Below are 19,724 nucleotides of genomic sequence, written 5' to 3'. Positions count from 1 at the left end.
ACCTGCCTCGCAGTCACATTTTGCATACATATCAATACTCGATTCGGATCAAACAATTTGAGCGTGCACATGTTCACACCATTCGAGATCATGTACTCCAGTACAAGCACTAAGAACAGTAGCGTAGGTCATGGAATTCGGTTTGAATTCTTGATTACTCATCTCTACAAACATGGAAAGGCTTTTGATCCCACACCCATGTTGCCAAAAAAATTGAAATCATAGTGTTCCCAAGAAACAATGCGAAGCCTACACCAAATGATTTCGAGTAACCCAAGATCATACTATTCCAACAGAAGAGACATGGATTAACTATCCTCTTAAATTCCCATATGGCTGAATCCATGGCTTAATTCCCATATGGCTGAATCCATGGCTTAGCATTTAATGTACTCATCAACATGGACGTTCTAACAATTGGGTCTTTTCCAACATCAAATTTCATGGATAAACAGTGTAATTGAAACCCCAATCCAAGACACTGAAGTGTTCCACAAGCCTTCATCACAAATCTGGCATACAATTAGAAACCCGAATCATCGGAACAAAAATCTTTACACTTTCCTCGCCAATCATAAGTGTTTAATAAAGTATGGAGTGCCATTATCAAAATAAGTTGTAGATATAATTTAGCAATATTTATTGATGATTTTTCTGCATTTTGAGCAAGCAAATGGGGATATCCTTCTGTCATGGGAATGTGGCACATTGTATATTCTCGTGGTGGTGGAGAACTTGATCAACGGACATGATAGCAAAAGCACATTTTGATGGACCCTCTGATCAACGGTCATGATCACAAAATAAGTGTTTGAAAGGCCATCTCACTCACACTAATCAATCTAATCCCCTCAACAAAGCTCTATTGCAAAAATGTATATAATCTGGGCTGTTATGGCTAGGAGATTAAGTTTCACCCATCTCTTTGATTAGCCAAGCCGTCCATCTGGTCGGACCCCACTATGAATGGGCCACAACTGAGAACTCGCCCCAAATTAGATGGTCAGGATACATTGATAGAATAGGGTTAAGATCATCCTTTGGAGAAATTTAGGAAGAGAGAGAGAGAGATTTTAGGTATTTTAGGGATAGATTCTAGCAGATGTAGTGGTCTCATTAGGAGTCTTTGTTTTAAGGGAATTGCTAGCATCCATCGCAAAAGGGTTTTTGCGGCTGGTCTGTTGCACATCAGACCAGCCACCTCGTTAATGAAGACAACAGCTTTTGTCTCCATTCACGAGGTGGCTGGTCTGACGTGCAACAGACTAGCCGCAAAAAAGCCTTTTGCGATGGAGCTTAGCAAATCCCTTGTTTAAATAGTCCACTTATTTTAGTAAGAGTTGATTTGAGTTTGTATATCTTTCGGTATATTTAGTTGCTACTTTTAGGAGTCCTAGTATCTTAAAAGTTGGCTTGTAGTTAGGATTTAGTAGGTCTATAAAAAGGAAAGGAAAGATTTTAATGAGTTATATGAGGGTTTCTCCCCATAAGTGTTTCATTGTCTGATTCTTTTGAGGATTGTTTACATCTTTGATTCCTGATTGGGGTCTTCTGATTCTTGGCAACAGCAAACAGGTGACCCCTCTCTCTGCAAGACTGCAAAAACTAGTTTGATTTTTATTTTGAAACAGAAAGCTCTTTTTATCTGTTATATTTGACTTCTAGAAAGAGCATGAAGAAGCAGAAAATCAACCGTAGTGAATTGATTGATACTAGTAGCAGTTCTACTTTTGGTGATGATCTAGTGATGGAGATTTTCTCTAGATTACCTGCAAAGTCTCTCTTCAGATTCAAGTGTGTATCAAAAGCAAGGTGTGATTTAATTTCCAATGACTTCTTTCAGAAAAGTTTACTGTTGAATAGGTCTGGCCTCTTTTACCGAACCAGTCCAATCTATCCCACAGCCCAATATGAGCTGAGAGAACCTGTATTTGCTCAGATATCAGATGACAAGGCCAGATATGATAGTATTTCAGACATGAGTCTTAGTTTCTTACCATTCTATCCTAATTTCAGAATCATAGATTGTTGCAATGGGTTGATTCTTTGCCTTTGTAGAGAGACTTATTATGTATGTAATCCTGTTACAAAGGAATGGGTTTCTCTGCCTAAGCTCCATAAAAGAGCTTTTTGCGTGGATGCTAATCTGGCTTATGACCCTGTGGTCTCCCCTCACTACAAAGTCGTTTGCTTACGGGAGGGGCGAAACCAATTAAACAACAATAATATATCACTTGAAATCTTCTTCTCTCTTTCGGGTAAGTGGGTCGAATCTAAGATGCTTATTCGCAATGTTACTTCACGCGGTGCTGTTTTCTTAAATGGAATTTTGCATATGATACCTTTGGATTTCTCCCATTATCACATAGTCGGTATTAATCTAAAAGAAGATAATTGTCAAAGGATTGAGTTGCCGGAGAGCGAAAACTTCCTGGGATTGTTAGGAAAGTGTAGAGGAAGTCTCCATTACGCCATCCATGATAAATCCCGGATTAGAATATGGATGCTCAAAGATTGTCATAGTAACGAATGGGTTTTGAAGCATGAAACCAGTATCCAGACATTAGTAGAGAAACTTACTCAACCCATTTATCTTCACAAACCTCTTTGTGTCTTTCCATTCCGTCCCGTGGCTTTTCATCCACAATTCGAGCTTATTTTTCTGGCTTCATGCTGTAAGATGTATTCATATCATCTTGATAACTCAAGGTTGGAGGAGATTTGCAGTGTAGACAGTGAGAAAGATTCTAACAGTTGTCAAAGGTTCAACATCTTCCCCCTTCAAGCCATGCCTGAACTCCTTGAAGAAGGCCACAAGATGATCCAGTGACAGTTAGATTGCCTATTTTTCTTACTATTGTCTTGGCGTTTATCACTAATTTGAATGTTTTGCCCTGAAATTAATCAAGTGATTTTATGAATTCATGTTTCTATTTATGTACCGAATGTCGTCGCTATACTATGGGTAGGGTCATATAAAGCTCTGAAGCTTGTCTCAAGTGCACAAGTTCTTGAATAAATAAAGATTGGCACAATGAAGCAATCACAATTAGAAATCTGATTTTAAATGTAGAATGTATATGGGTTTGGATCCAATTTAACCTTGTAGTCCCCACTTTGAAAATCCGTGACCTAAAATTCACCTTGATTAGGCAATCTTAACCACCTGCTATTGAATATGCCCTGTTACTTTGTCATAGTCTTCAATCCTCCATTTGTAGGCTCTTTATTGAACAGCTAGCATCATCTGATCAGGCATGATTTCACTATTATATAGGTGGAACACTAAATATAATAGTTGGTGACGGGGGCATACCTGGTTGCATTATAGTGAGATAAAAATCACTGGAATATTCTTCTTTGATACTTAAAGCAGAGAAATTTCATGAAATATCACCTTCTAATGCATATCATGCCAGCACATTCAAATTCCCTTGGAGAAAGAAACCTACTCTAGCCAAGATCCATGCCCTCCTTTCATCTTTGACATCCTGGAGTATTTCTCACACATGGAGAGAGCACATCAAGCAGCAGACTTTCTCTGGAAAGAGGCCAATCAAGCAGCAGAAACCTACTCTAGCCAAGATCCATGCCCTCCTTTCATCTTTGACATCCTGGAGTATTTCTCACACATGGAGAGAGGCCAATAAAGCAGCAGACTTTCTCTGGAGAGAGGCCAATCAAGCAGCAGACTTTCTCTCTAAGTTTGAATGTCCATGTAAAGGGGACAGTATCCCTCCCTCTTCTATACCTCCTCCTCTTAGAGAAATTGTTCTTAATGACTCACTTGGACTCATATTCCCAAGATTGAAACTTTATATATATATTTTTGAAAGGTAATAGAAACTTTATTTCAATAACAGAGTAGCATTACAGAGTAAAGGGACAAGATGTCCCCATTCACATGAAAAAAAACATGTATGCCGCACACTCCCTTAGGAAGGAGAGGCCAAGGGATAATGGATCGACAGAAGCACTTGAGGCCGATCAACCCCTGATTTTGCCAGTTCATCCGCCATGGTATTTGCGGATCTACGTCTATGCGATATCCTCGGTTGGAGGATGCGGACAAGATCCCGGATCTCGTCAATAATATTGCTTAAACACCACGGCCCGCCACTCCTATTCGAAGCCCACACAATAGTATTAGTCGAATCGCCTTCCATGATTAAGGGTCCCAAATTGTGCTTCTCATACCAATGCAAACCAAACAATATGGCTGGGCCTGAGGCTTTGTTGACGTCGCATATCCCGGCCGGACCAGAGTAGGACATGATGACATTGCAATTTTCATCTCCGATACCTGCCAGCCCAGGATTGCCAAGGGAGCTTGCATCTAAGTCAAGTTTAAACCACCCCGCTGGTGCGGGATCCATGTCGGACAGATCCTACATTGAGATCTCCTCTCATTAATCACCGATTGCCAATGGCGTAAGATGTCACCAACTGAGGATGGAATCCCGCTTTTTTATTTAAACCAAGATATGATTTTCAGTTTAATGTCAAGGGCGATATGGTGCCGGGATCTTCTGCGTCCATTGAAAATTCTATTATTTCTCTCTAACCAGATGTGTCATAAAAAACGTAGGGGATTGACAACCACATCGATTGTCCCAACCTTCCGTGAAACGCACCGTCCTAGTCAAGTATAACCCTATTAATTATTTTTTGCAGTACCCACGACATGCCGAAAAATTTAAGGGTGTCCATCCATAACAGGAAGGAAAAAGGGCAGTGGAGAAATAGATGATCCAATGTCTCGCAGTCCTGTAAGCATATTACACACCTACTAGCAAGTTGAGAGCCACGCTTTTGCAGCCGTTCGTAAGCATTGATAGAGCGATGTGCAACTGTCCAAGCAAAGGCAGTTATGCGTGGTGGCGCAGCTCGTCGCCACACCCGAGCCCTCCTAGAAATCAAACCCCGTCCTTCGATACCCCAAAAATTTTAAGGGTGTCCATCCATAACAGGAAGGAAAAAGGGCAGTGGAGAAATAGATGATCCAATGTCTCGCAGGTACACACCTACTAGCAAGTTGAGAGCCATGCTTTTGCAGCCATTCACAAGCATTGATAGAGCGATGTGCAACTGTCCAAGCAAAGGCAATTATGCGTGGTGGCGCAGCTCGTCGCCACACCCGAGCCCTCCTAGAAATCAAACCTCGTTCTTTGTTGAGTTTGGCAAAGAACGACCTGACCAAGAACCCCCCTTGCGAGTCCGAGTCCATACCCAATAGTCATTGACATTTGGTGATAAATAAACAGCAAATAACACTTGAAGTAGACCGACGAACTGTTCAATTTCAGATCCTTTAAATCCCACCGGAGTCGGATGTCCCAAAAAAACATGCCCAAAGCTGCTACCCCTCGACATATATATAGAAATGTGAGTTTCAAGATCAGTTGCAAGATGAAAACGATTCTGCATCCAAAATCGAATATTTTCCCCCTTTCCCGCCTGAAATCGAACCAAGGGGCGAAAAACCTCATGAGTAGACTAAATTGGTTTCCATACCCCCGAGCCTCTTCCCACCGATAAGTGCCTGCATTCCCAATCTCCCCGACCAAGTCCATATTTATCTCCGATAACTTTATTTTTTTTTCTTCAGTGAATTCTGCTAAGGGTCTGCCTAACCCTGGCTTACCCAACAAAAAAAAAAGAAGCAAGCCAGCATTACATTCAACTAACATATGATCACATGCAAATCGATCAATAAACAATTTGTTATGTGAACATGTTTAAAATGCCATAAAATCACAATAATATACTCCATAGGTTTTTTTTTGGTACATATTGTTGCCTTTGCTGGAGTGTTGAGGAGCATCGGCTTGTAACTATTAAAGAACTCTCGCCCGGTCACCAGTAATCCCCGCAAGAACAAGACCCACCTCCGAAATGGTGAAAACGATTAGCATCTCTCACAATCAACTCTCTTGTGGTAACAAGCGATATGAATTTAATCACAGTGTGACAATCGCCACAGATCCGAAGGTTCTTCATGACATGGATAGGCATCCAATCGGGCAAGCTAATCAACCCGAAAGCAACAGCCAACTTCTCACTATGATGGCCCCTAGATCCATAACCAGTCTTTTCCACATACCCCTTATCTTTTATCTTCTCAATTATCTCGTCCAACTTTCTCTGCACATCATCAATTTGCGGGTGACTTGTATCATCCACAGTAAAAACGTGTATCCTATTATCAACCTCAATCCAACTACAACCTGGGTTCTTCTTAACTCCCCTTTCTCTCATCAGTTTCCTCACTTCTGCCACATCATCCGATTTTCCCGCGTCTGTGTATATATTAGCCATCAACACATAACTTCCAGAATCCTTTGAATCCAACTCAAACAGATGTTTCACTGCACACTCTGCAAGTTCTGTATTGCCATGAATTCGGCAAGCTCCGAGTAGAGCTCCCCAAACACTAGCGTTTGGTTCGATTGGCATTTCATCTATCATCATTTTAGCAGTCTCTAACAATCCAGCCCTACCAAGAAGATCCACCATACAAGCAAAATGCTCGGGAAGTGGAGAAATGTAATGATCTTTTGTCATGGATTTGAAGTAAAATTGCCCTTCTGATATTAGCCCTGAATGGCTACACCCTGATAGAACAGCAATATAGCTTATATGATCTGGTTTTGTACCACTCGATAGCATGTTTTCAAAAATCTCAACTCCTTTCCTCCCTTGCCCATTTTGGGCATACCCAGTGATCATGGAATTCCAAGAAACCAAATCCTTATCATGAATAGACTCGAAAACATCTCGTGCTTCTTCAATCCTTCCACATTTTGAGTACATTGTCACAATCCCATTTGCTATCGGAACCTCGGAATCAAGCCCGATTTTTTTGCTCTGACAAATAATTTGGTTTCCAAGTCTCAAGGCCGATGAATCAGCACAAGCACTTAGCAATGTCGCGAGTGTAACCCAGTCTGCTTTCACACTTGCCTCTCTTAGCATCAAAATGTACATTTTGAGACCCTCTTCCCCTCGCCCATGTTGTGTATACGCAGCCAAAATCGAGTTCCAAGTAACGATATTCCGTTCAGGCATCTGGTCAAAAAATTCACGGGCTTTATCAACATCGCCCATTTGAGAGAATGCTGTTATCATCATTGTCCACGAAATTATGTCTTTAAAAGGCATTGATTGAAATACAAGGTTGGCAATCTGCACATCTCCGCTCTTTGCATACATTGTAACAAGGGCATTAGCTACAGGAACGGACGAATCATATCCGATCTTGATCGTATAAGCATGAAACTGAATTCCAAGTCGACCCAACTTATTTTTACTCGAACAAGCCCCTAATACAGTGGCAAGAGTGAACTGATCTGAACCAACATTCACTCTTCTCATTTGATTAAACAACATCATAGCTTCTTCTTCAAGCCCGGATTGTACATATCCAGATATTATAGAAGTCCATGACACCGCATTACGAATGGGTAACCGATCAAAGACCTGTTTTGCAGCCTCTAAGCAGCCACATTTTGCATACATATCAATCAGAGCACTACCCACAAAGACGTCAATATTCGATTCGGATCGAACAATTTGAGCGTGCAAATGTTTACCCCATTCTAGATCAAGTACTCCCGCACAAGCACTAAGACCACTAGCATAAGTCATGGAATTCGGTTTGAATTCTTGATTCCTCATCTCTACAAACATAGAAAGGCTTTTGACCCCACTTCCATGTTGTGACAATATCGAAATTATAGTGTTCCAAGAAACAACATCGCGTTCAGGCATTCGATCGAACAATTCAAGTGCGGGTCCTACACCAAATGATTTCGAGTAGCCCGAGATCATACTATTCCAACAGAAGAGACATGGATCAACAATCCTCTCAAATTCGCGTATAGCTAAATCTATGGCTTCACATTTAACGTACATATCAAGTATAGAAGTTCTAACAATTGGGTCTTTTCCAAAATCAAATTTCATGGATAAACAGTGTAATTGAAACCCAGATTCAAGACATTGAAGACTTCCAGAAGCCTTCATGGCACAAGTGAAAGTGAACAGATCTGGCTTGCAATTAGAAACCCGGATCATCAAAACAAAAATCCTTAGACATTCCTCGCAATTCCCATTTCGAAAATATCCAGTCATCATGGCATTCCAAGAAACAGAATCCCTTTCAGGCATTTCATCAAACAGATTGCGTGCGTCACTCAACCGCCCCGAATTCGAACACCCAGTTATCAAATTATTCCAAGAAAAAACATTGGGATTCGTTATCCAACGGAACGCTTTAAGAGCATCATTAATTGAATTGCAATTCGAGTACATATTCAATAAATGGTTTTGGAGGAAAATTGATGATTCTAAACCTGTGGAGATCAAATGGGCATGGATTTTTCGGGCGTTGGTTATTGATTTGAGATTCCCACATGCGGTCATGGCTTGGGAGAATTTTTGGGACAAATCCATGTAGGATTTTTCCGTGGAAGTATTGGTGTAGAGAGAATCCATGGTTTTCTTCAGGAGGTTTTGTTCGTGGGGGTTGTGGAGAGGGAGTTTTAGGGGGAGAGATAAGATGGGTTTTGAGGGCTGCCATGAAAGCTTGACCATCCAAGATCTCAGTTTCAAAACACAAAGATTTCATTTCATTTCAGTTTGGAGTTTGGGAAGATGGAACAAAAGAAGGAGGTGGGAAAAACGATTCAAAACGGGGAAAATCCAGGGTTTAGATCACGGGTCATCCAAATTGGAGGTCTGCAAAATAGTTAGGGAGATGATTTTTTCGCCTACACTGTAGGATAATACACCCCACTGTTAACGTGAGTTGACGTCAAAAAACGTTAAAGCCTGGGGATATGATAAATTCGCACCTCTTGTAGGACGATTCACACCACCTTTAACGTGAATTGACATCAAAAAACGTCAAAACGCATAAAAGCGGCGTCAGACTTTACGCTTTTTGACGTCAATTCACACTAGAGTGGTGTGAATCATCCTACAGGGTGTGCGAATTTTCCCACAATTCACTTTAAAAGTGGGGTGTATTATCCCACAGTGGGGGCGAAAAACTCATGCCCAATATTTATTCTACACGTCGCCTCTCTATGTAAATCTTCACCATTCATCCCGTGGGACCCATTTCAAACAGGCTGGGGCCCACATACGGAAGTGATATATCCACACCCCGGGCCTCTTTAATTTGGGCAGCAAAGCAGTCATGAATGCACCAAATGCTAATCCTTCAGATCATTTTTGAACGTTTTGAGCCGTTCACTTTCCCGCAAATTTATTGGAAGGTTAGGATCATCCTATGGAGAAGATTTTTGCGGAACGGTAGATAAGGCCTATCTACAGCACGGAACAACTAATGAATGGTTTCGATTGACCAATTAGTGGGCCCCACTATACTATTTGTTGCACGCCCACTGTTATAAGTAATGGGTCACAACTAATCCAGGCCGTCAATACAGCTTCGATAGTGAATGTACTATCCTAGCACTTTAATTCATAAAGAAATGGAGAAAATATTTTAAGGAATTGATAACCATACCCGCTTGTTTTAATAATGGCACTCCAGTCTTCATTTTATATTTTTCTAAGGCCACTGATATTTGCAGTACCATGTTTTGATAATGGCACGAACCCATCTTGTCTTTTCCTCTTTAATTGGCTTTTGAGAATTGAGAGCATACTGGGAATTGCCATTGTCAGCTAGTTAAATAATAAAAGAGAACGCTAGTTTGTCTCATTATTAAAACATGTAAGTGGGAATATCAGGAGCCTTTTCTATTCTACTTTTAAAAGCTGTTATGATTCCCAAAATGACCTCAATTGTGTGGAGTGCCATTATCAGATAACCATACCCGCTTGTTTTAATAATGGCACTCCAATCTTCATTTTATATATTTCTAAGGATACTGATATTTGCAGTACCATGTTTTGATAATGACACGGACCCATCTTGTCTTTTCCTCTTTAATTGGCTTTTGAGAGCACACTCAGAAGTCAGAATTGTAATAGCCTTTCACAGCTAGTTAAATAATAATAGAGAAGGTTAGTTTGTCCCATTATTAAAACATGTTAGAGGGAATATCAGTAGCCTTTTCTAATCTACTTTCAAAAGCTGTTACTTATGATCCCCAAAAGGCCCTCAATAATGTGGGGTGCCATTATCAGAACAAAGAGCGTGAATATCAACATTTACAGTTGATTTTTTTTTGTTTTGAAATATTTAACAAGCGGATGGAATAACCATCTGGCATGGGGATGTGGCCCATTGTACAGTCTGTAGTGGCCCACCCCTGATCAACGGTCATGATTGCAAAACAGTTTTTAATGGCCCACCTGATCAGCAGTCAGGGTTGATGGGCCATCTTACTCCTGCTCAATCAAGACTACTCAATTCCCTCTGTTTAGGGGTGGCAATGGTTCGGTTTCGGTTCGGTTCCGCCAATTTTACCACCCCTTACTCATAATTATTGGAGATATTCGGTTTGGTTCGGTTTGATCCCCAAAACAAACCAAACCGAAATTTGAATCGGTTTGGTTTAACCAAACCAAAACTGAATTTTCGGTTTGGTGTCGGCTCGGTTCCGGTTCGGTTCGGCCAATTTTGCCACCCCCACCTCTGTTGCAAATATGTATATAAATATCTAAGCTGCTCATCGACCACAGATAAGATCGACGGTCTCAATCACCTGGCATATGTCTTGAGTACTGAAAGTTCAATTCATTCACTGTACTTTCACACATGCTTTTCAGTAAACTTCTATTAGCAAATACCCCCCATTGGAAGACTTCATAATTCATACAAAATCAGCCGAATATACACAAATTCATCACTGTAATCTGTACATCAAGCGCTTAACATAGACCCAAATGCCACTGGAAGGCTTCATAATTCATACAAAATCAGCTGCGTACAGACGTATATACACACCACTGCTATCTGCAAATAATGAAGCATATAGACCCAAATGGCATTGGAAGGCTTCATAATTCATAAAAAACAGCTAAATCCATACTATATACATAACTGTACTCTGCAAATTATGAAGCCCTTAACATAGAGCCTACTTACTTTTACTTCATATAGATTTCATTCTTCAAGCTCCCACGAATCACAACAAAGTATCTTAACCATAGGAAAGTCATTACCCATGCAAAAATACGAATTTGACAAATAAAAATATAAATCTCATATAACACCTGTAATTTCCAACAAAACCAGGCAGTTTCTTGAAGCTAAACAAACAGAAAAGCTGTAAAATGCAGTTTGGAAAATGGTGGCAATGAAGGAGGTGTTGGGAAAGATGATTATAATTAATTGTGGAGGTGAACAGTTAGTTCTTTTCAATGAAGGTTTTTTATTTACTTCTATATTTAGCTTAAGGGTGTTGGCCATCTTTTCTTCAGAAGGGTGATGGTATTCCTGGTGTAGCAAGATTCAAAGGGGTGGAATGTTAGACCTTCAACACAATGGCATTGATTTCTTCATTGGAAAATTCCTTTCATCTCATTTTTAGGGTCTTCAGATTAACTTGTAATCTTGGCTTCCTCCAAATAATTGTCAATGCCTCCACTTGATGGCCTGAAATACATAAAATGCAAAACTTGTTAATTCTCTTTAGGGTGTTGACTGTAAACGGATGTAAAACAAATGGGGCCATAAAAGTTTAGAGAGGTAATATTGTCCATTGTAAAATTTTATGTTATCGTGCAAAGGTAAAATAAGGCAATGAAAAAACTCGGACGGCATTAGTCAGTTCAATTTTGGATATTTCTATCCAAGAGGTTGGGCTGTACAATATTAATATGGTCCTAAGCTGGTTTAGACATCAATATTTTATATACATATACCAACATCAATCTAAGCTCAGCAAGAAGATGAAGGCCTTCTTGAGCATGAATTCTCTTCTAACATCAATCTAAGCTCCTCTTACAAGTGTCTCTCTCTCCCAAGGCAAGAGTACAAGCTCCCCAATTCAAATCTCAGCAAAAAATTTCTCCAAAATTAAAAAAAGGGCTATTTATAGGGGCCCAAGCCTAGACTACTCACATTACAAGAATGTGCCGGCTACATCTCTCAATTACTTGAATGCCCTCCTATTGAAGGATTATACATACACCACCCCCACAACAATACAAATGAAACCACTACTAATGTCTTATTATAATTATAACCAACCCCCCCCCCCCCCCCCCCCCCCCCCCCCACCCTCAACAATTTCCTTCACTTCCTTTCACTTCTTGCCAGAAGCCTCAAACCTGGTCCTCAATAGTGATCCACAAATGAGGGGATCTCCCACTTTGACAGGCATGAGGGGCACTCTCTAGAACCCTTTATACACACTTCTAGATCCAGAGAATTCTAAGAACATTCCAAGTACATTCTCTACAAAATATCCAAACTACTTCTAAAATATTCACAAGCCTCAACGTATCTACACTTCTAGTCTTTCTACACTTCTATACATATCTACAAGGTTCTAGGATTCTCACCATAATTCTAGACAGTTCAAATGAACCTATAGCACAAACAATAGAGGGTACGTGGAGGAATTAGGCAATTATTTCCAAATCTTGCCAGACACTGGTATGAAGCTGCATTCCTAATCATTCTAAGTGCCTCTTCCAACCTTCTGGCCCATCCAAGCAAAACAAAATTTGTGGAAGCAATAAAATTCCCAATTGAATTCTTCAACAGAAGGCATATAGATGATCTGAATCTGAAGATTGCACAAGAGTTTTTTTTTTTTGAATCGTAGATTGCATGAGAGATGAACATAAAGATAAACTAAAAATTACAAGTACAACAAATAGAAACCAAATGAAATATCAATCTTTGCACCCACTTAAAACAACACTCATTCGAGGAAAACAAGGAATATATACCCTTCCCAATAACTCATTGAAAATCCCTAAACAAGCAATAAAGCATGTGTGCAATAAAAATGGAAAAGAAGAAGCAGAAACATAGAATCCCAAATTCTTGAAACCGACCCCCAATAGCGAAAACAAGAACGTCTTTCAACACGTATGATGAAATAGGGCAAAGTTCTCTGGAAAGGGATAGAATCGAGCTTCTATGAAAGCTATCACTTGAACTTCAACCCTTCAACACCAACAACGTTTTCGAGGCCTGTTTGAAGATCTCGATTCGGCATTCCACTGCAAGTTTGTAGCCTTGCCACACTCAAAAAGGATTTGATGCTTTCTAGAGTCTTGTTGCAGGTGGTCATGGTAGGGGTGACAAAGGAAGGAGATGAGGGAAGGAGGGTGGGCATGCTAGGAAATGAAGAGGTCACAAGGGTCGTAAGTCAAGCATAAAATTTACACTAAAAAATTATGGGAAAAACCTCTTGAAGGTTGGTTAGCAAATGTGGCCATAGCAGCAAAGTTTTTCCAAACGAATTGGGCAATCATAAGGGTGCTAGTTTCGAGAGGGTATTCTTTGATCCTAATGACAGTGATTTCAGGTTTGAAGGCCCAGGTGGAGAAGGTCAAGTGATGGATGCGGAAGAGAAGCATAAAGTCCTCATGGACGTTGGGTTGCTCCAAAGCTTTAGGTTGAAAGTGATTCTGATAATTTGTCAATTGGTTAAAGAAAGCCACTCAGATTTTCATGCTTGCTCAGAGAGATGGAGGTTAGATGTAGCGTTTTCCGAATGTATATCCTTCAATATTCCTTCAGAAGGAATCATGAAGGCCAATAATATAGCCAATGTTGGTGCCCCGTATAGAGTTGTAGCTTCTTGGCAATATATATCCACCTTGTAAATTTGTATCTATTTTTTTACTTTTGCTTGGGTCCACTCCAAGGCCCTCGCATACCCCCTTTTCTATTCTCCTGTTTTAATTTAATACATTTACTTATTTAAAAAATAAGAGAAATGACCTTCCCACTCTCAGTAGAGGGTCATTCAGTGTTCTTTCATCATGTGTGGCACTCAGCTAATTCTGATATAGATCATCTTGCCAACTCTGGGTTTCCTAGATGGAGAATGAGATCTTCAAATACCTTCCTCCCTGACAGAGGGCAACATTTCTTTGTTCCTTTTATTTGCTTCTTTACTGATTTGTTTGTTTAGATCACCTCGGTCGCCTTACTGCATTTTATGCGAATAAATTTGCCAATAAAAAAAGTGATCCTCCCACTCTTTTAAACAATAGATTGACCATAGTTTTAGAAATCGCCTGCTTCATCATGGACTTCCCCAAGTCGACTCCCTTTACCCTAGTCCGTGTTCCTCATTTTGCCACCGCATTCCGCATTTTGCCCTAGAGAAACTCTCCCGAGTTATGACTGCGTCAACCGAGTACTCAATCGCGTCAACGATGTTCTTAGCCACGTCCGTGCTGAGTCGACAAGGATTTTTGTTGGACGCATTTTGACCCGCATCCATGTTTTTAAACACTGAGATTGACAAAATCTGCATAAGTTGAACCAAGTGAGTATCTTTACATAAGCATGAATGGAAAGCATCCTCAACATCTTAAGGTACAATGTTTGATCAAGTAAATGATTCAACAAAACTTTGATCGTTGGTTCTTGAAGTAAGACTGCTTTCGGGTGTTGACTTCCTAACAACACTACTCTCCCATCAAATAATTATCTTGTCCAGCTGTTGAGCCATATCAAATCAATCAATCAATCAATCAATCACTCACTCACTCACGCACGCACCAACAAAAAAAATCACCGTTCCTTCCTAACCCAACCCATTATTGGTTGTTAAATTGAGCCCACCCAGTCACTCACCATACTTCTTTCTTTTCCTTTTTCTTTCCGACTACTTCACCTTCATTTTCTATGACGACAAGCTGTTTAGTTCTATTTTGTTGGCTTTACCATGTCTCTGTAGGAACTTTCGGTGTTTTCAAATGCACTAACGACTTTGAAGTATAATATTTGCCACTGCCATTCTTAACCTTCAGCCTGAATCCATCAAGAGCATTCCCATCTCTTCATCTAGCCCTTAAGGTTGCCTGGTAGCCACATACATCACCATCAAAAGGTTTATCGAAACACTAGAACCAATTTGATAGGTTTGAAAGTATAACCAAAATTCCATCTCTCCCATCTGAATCAACTCCTAGAAGTTCATTCCTCCTCTCCATGGAAATCACCTTCCTGCCAAGACAGTCCCCTAAGGAAGAGGTCTCATCAACTGAAGCATTGAAGTTCCTCCTTGAACAAAGAAGGCCAGTGCGGCTACCAGGTAACTTGAAACCTCAAAAAAAGGTGGTAATCTCAGAAATTTGCTTGGCATCCTAGAAAATTATGTGTTGAGTAAATTGAAACCTCAAAAAAAAAGTGGTAATATCAGAAATTTGTTTGGCATCCTAGAAAATTATGCGTTGATAAACACAAGTACGTCATTTTGAACTAACATTTCCTTCCAGCTCCAAGTGGCCACATAATGCTAAAAGCTTAGGAACTTCAATCACTCGAGAATTTAATGAAGAGTGTAAGACAATCATACAAATCACAACTATGACAATGACTCAACAAAGTCTCTAACCTAATTTAATGCACAAATATATCAAGTAAACCAGAAGCTATGAAGTCTGCCCTACAGGTAATTTCAAGTGAAAAGACAGAACTGTTGAGTAATTCAGAAGCTACTAAATATATCCCTAAAGACAAGCAAGCAAGATGAACTTACAATCCAGTTAACAATTTAATGCTGTCATAGAAAAACCATTGCATGGTGATAACAGGTCCCACAACCGTGAATCGAATAGGAAGACTTCTAGTAAACAAATTGAAGAGTCCAATGTTCTTCACAGCCTGCAAACAAGGATGTGGGCACACTGATCATATAAATTTCTTTGTGATCCAATATTAGCATATGAAGTTAAAATAAACCAAGAAAAGTTTAATAAACTGACATTACCTGCAAGACATTATCAGCCTTTTTATTATAAAGAGCAGAGACAATGTTGTCAGCAGGATTTGAAATAACAGTGCCAATGGCTCCAGAGACATAGCCAGCCAGACATGTCACCCCAAGTTGCTGAGCTATTGAGCAATCGTCTTTTCTTCTTTGAATAACGTCACGGTACATAAAATCCGCAGAATGCTCAAATGTCGAAAACATAAAAATAGAAACTGCCAACATAAGGTTTAGAAGTGTTAACATGCGATAACTAATATAATGTGGCCAAAAGTGACTAAAAATATGTGGTTATATAGATGAGATGGAAAACATTAATGGAATTTCGTGAAAAGGAATGTACTACAAACAATTAAAAAAACATGGTATTGACAAAAGAAAATTAAAACATGAAAAGGTATAGAGCTGTGGGCAAAACTGACTTTGGAGTCTAGGGAATATGTATGAGAGTGTCTAAACCACTAGTTAACTACTTTGGAACCAAGATTTGTATAGTCAGAATGTCAACCAGTCCAGCATGCTAACATGTGTTAGCTGTATAGTTTTAAGTTACCAATGAAACTGACGTGAAAAGATCAAAATGTTTCTGTTTTCATCCCTACCAAAACAAATACCTAAACTGAAAAGCAGGGTGAAGAGCAAAACCATAAGTGTATTAGTGGTATATTATATCAGTATATATTACATAATTAGATTTATATGAATTGCATGAGAAATGTAATGTATATATTATGGATAAATATTTATATAAATTACATGTGAATTGTATTATGTACTGAATTATCAGACATGCATAGGAACAAATGTCACTAGGTTTTGGATGTTGTTAAATCATTACAAGTGGTTTTTTTGTTTATATGATGAGTTTTTAGTATGTATTTGTGCTTATTCCAGAGGGACTGGGTACAGTCATGGGATGCAGTCACTCGCAAACGATTGTTGAAAACTTTCACCTAGTAGGTGTATGCACATGGAGGTAGTATTTCTTTCATCTAATAAAGGCATACAATTAGCAACTATGCAAAATCCACAGCAACTAAATCAATACAAACCAAGGTCAGAAGCTGAAGGAATAGACAAAGTAAAGAAACATCACAATAGATAATCCATTTAAGAGGGTTTAATAACATATTAGATAGAATAAACTAAAATATCAACAATAGACAGGAATCAGGATTGTATAGATTTCTAAATGGAAATAAATCAGAACTCTTTCCTGACAGTATTCAAGCATTCCTACTTAAATTTGCTGACAGAAAGCATTGAATCAAAAATGAAATGTGGCAAGAATATACAGATCCATGGAATGCCAAGATAATAATTGCATGTCTGGTGATGTGGCGTCACTTCTTTTTCCATATGAAATATCTCAAAAAAGACATGATATCATAGGTAATCCTCCTCCTCCTCTCTCTCTCTCTCTCTCTCTCTCTCTCCCAGTTAACTTGCATCCAAAAATAATAAAGCTCATGGTTTTCCCAAGGTTTACATGACATCCAAAATCCTGCCCCCTTCCAAAGACTTTACTTCCCTAAAGAATGCATAGGCATCCATACAGAGCCTTAGATTATACGTAAGATAATCTTCAAATATCATGAAAAACAGAGAAATTTTACGAAATGGAGAAAAGGTGATTACATGGAAGGTTCCGACACCAAAGTGGACCAAGTCCCTTGTAGAAGCTGCAATCAAAGAGAAGATAGGAATATATTTAACCTAAAGTCAAACAAAAGTTAACAGAAATGAAAAGAACTTGGGATCAGATTCTATACCCAGACAACCCGTCGCTTGCGTACAGCTTTGGGAAGCCATCAACTAAGCCTTTCCCAAACTTGGGCTGTGTCTGGACACGAACTTTGACGGCTTCAAATGGGCAAAGTGCAACGTCTGCAAATACTTGAGCAGATGCACTGCTGAGAAAGAAGATTAGACTCCTATTATGTCCTCCCAATACATCAGAATAGAGCTTTTTGAAGTACTCATAGAGGCCAAACTTGCATCCCCCTTGAGCACCATATCCAAAGAACTTGCCACCCCACCCTCTCCAGAGGGCTGAAGGGCCCTGTTCTTTCAAAAGGATATTCAAGCCTGAGAAAATGCTGTTGTACTTGACAGGGTTCACCTAGAATGATAAACTTACTAATTAATTCTCCATCTAAGAAACATTCTAAACAAAGCAAAAACTATGAGAGACTAACCAAGGCTGAATGTCAAGTTTTACTAATTAACCCATTATCTGAAAAATAAGTTTAACCTGGTTGACAAATAATAACACCTAAGATTTTTCTAAGAAAGCAAAATCTAGAGAAATAAATCAAGCACATAAAAAGAACATCACATAATAAAGAATGAATAATCAAACGAGATGCCAGAATGACAAATTAATTACGCAGATAACAACTAAATTGCTCCCAATTACCCAAAAACTATAACAATTGCAAACTCAATAAAAATAAATAAAGAAGAAAAGATCCAGTCACCCACTACACAAAAAACATTCCTATGTAAAGTCACATTACTGTTTTGTTAGATAAAAAATGTGATCTCGCGCGTAAAGGCGTACCAATGACTCCTCAAATAAGTCACAATTCAGACAAACTCACCAAATCCACAAGAAAAATTAAACGAAAAATACCAAGGCTTCTCTCATTACCTCATAAAAGTGTATTAAGAAAAAATCAAGCACACCAAAGAAATTAAAAGAAAAGGCAAAATTGGTTGTAGAAAATACAGAAAGATTCCCAAGCAAAGGACCCACTAAATTTTCTTGAAGCAACAAAAATAAAGGAGAAATTTACCACACCAAATTAAAAAGATAACTTGAACCGACCCAATTCAACTTTTGCTTAGAAGGACCTTCAAGTTATGATAATTTCCCTCTAAATTGAAGAAAGGAAAAAAATTCCAAGAAAAATATTTCCGCAAGAAATGATTTTCTTGCAATCCAAACAGGGCCTAAAGAAAGGAGAAAAAGGGAAAGAAAAAGAAAGAAAACACCCGTTCTTTGCAATCCAAATCAATCTATTAAAAAAGCAAAAAACTCAAAAAATTGAGTCGTTTCAAATCCACTATTGTCCGAAAAGTCTAAAGAAACGTCTAATTATCAACCATTAACCAAATCAGACTCTTCCTAACAAAATATGAAGTGGCGTTTAACCTAAAGAATCTAATCAAACCTATTAGATTGGATTAGAACACTCAATTACATAATTATATTATTCTCTTGATATGTTTAACATTTGAGTCTTCTATATAAACATTCTTTAAGCACATTGTAAACCATTCACGATTAGCAGAAATCCAAAATTTATCAAGACCCACCAAATAATTAAAACATCAAAGGAAATAAGACTCAATTCTTCTTTCTAAAACCCATCACCATACAAATCAAACCATGCCAAAACCATACCAAAAAGACCAAATAAAAAAAACCCAAAAACAGGCTCATTTTGAAATAAAAAATCACCTGCATGTTTACTTTCAAGACATCCAAAGGTGTAACAGCAAGATGTGTAGTTCCTGCGCTAAGCATTCCTCCAATCGCACAAACCGCATAATACTCAGGAGAAAAAACCCTTAATCCTTTCTTTTCTTTCCCATTTCTCTCATCAATTCCAATCATTTTTCTTCTTTTTTCTTTAATTCCTCCTTGAGAAAACTTTCATTTATACATAGAACTCAATCTCAGAAGATTTCTGAAGAATATAACAACGAAGAAGAATCTTAGTTTCCTCCTTTCTGAAGCGAGTGTAGAATAAAATGGCAAGTCATGTTTAAACATTGATGCCATGGACTGGGATTTTACTCGCTCCTCATTCATCCACGTCTGCCAGAGAGAAA

The 19,724-nt window shown here is 38.9% G+C and overlaps 3 protein-coding genes and 1 pseudogene across 3 annotated transcripts; 1 reads left to right on the top strand and 3 right to left on the bottom strand.

The window, feature by feature from the left end:
- The first annotated feature begins 1,672 nt into the window (after positions 1–1,672).
- Positions 1,673–2,830, top strand: LOC143864465 (F-box protein At5g07610-like). Its single transcript, XM_077375389.1, has one exon. It carries the CDS (start codon positions 1,673–1,675, stop codon positions 2,828–2,830), a length of 1,158 nt encoding a protein of 385 aa, XP_077231504.1.
- A 1,105-nt stretch (positions 2,831–3,935) lies between these two features.
- Positions 3,936–4,376, bottom strand: LOC143864464 (uncharacterized). Its single transcript, XM_077375388.1, has one exon. It carries the CDS (start codon positions 4,374–4,376, stop codon positions 3,936–3,938), a length of 441 nt encoding a protein of 146 aa, XP_077231503.1.
- Positions 4,377–4,534: 158 nt separating this feature from the next.
- On the bottom strand, positions 4,535–8,784 carry LOC143864298 (pentatricopeptide repeat-containing protein At2g03880, mitochondrial pseudogene; annotated as a pseudogene).
- Positions 8,785–10,739: 1,955 nt separating this feature from the next.
- On the bottom strand, positions 10,740–19,724 carry PHT3;3 (phosphate transporter 3;3). The gene is made up of 6 exons (XM_077375159.1): positions 19,351–19,724; positions 17,657–18,006; positions 17,523–17,566; positions 15,885–16,099; positions 15,654–15,778; positions 10,740–11,575 (listed from the first exon to the last, which is right to left on the bottom strand). The coding sequence occupies exons 1-6, from the start codon at positions 19,504–19,506 to the stop codon at positions 11,521–11,523; spliced, it is 945 nt and encodes a 314-aa protein (XP_077231274.1). The 5' UTR covers positions 19,507–19,724; the 3' UTR covers positions 10,740–11,520.

The sequence above is a fragment of the Tasmannia lanceolata genome, unplaced genomic scaffold (assembly GCF_043159265.1).
Source record: "Tasmannia lanceolata isolate RefF3 unplaced genomic scaffold, GAP_Taslan_0.1 ptg000048l, whole genome shotgun sequence".
NCBI classification, from domain to species: domain Eukaryota; kingdom Viridiplantae; phylum Streptophyta; class Magnoliopsida; order Canellales; family Winteraceae; genus Tasmannia; species Tasmannia lanceolata.
This window is presented reverse-complemented; position numbering and strand designations above follow the sequence as displayed.

Excerpts from the sequence above, each read along its gene's own strand:
- LOC143864465 (XM_077375389.1), top strand. The coding sequence starts at position 1,673 with ATGAAGAAGCAGAAAATCAACCGTAGTGAATTGATTGATACTAGTAGC.
- LOC143864464 (XM_077375388.1), bottom strand. The coding sequence starts at position 4,376 with ATGGATCCCGCACCAGCGGGGTGGTTTAAACTTGACTTAGATGCAAGC.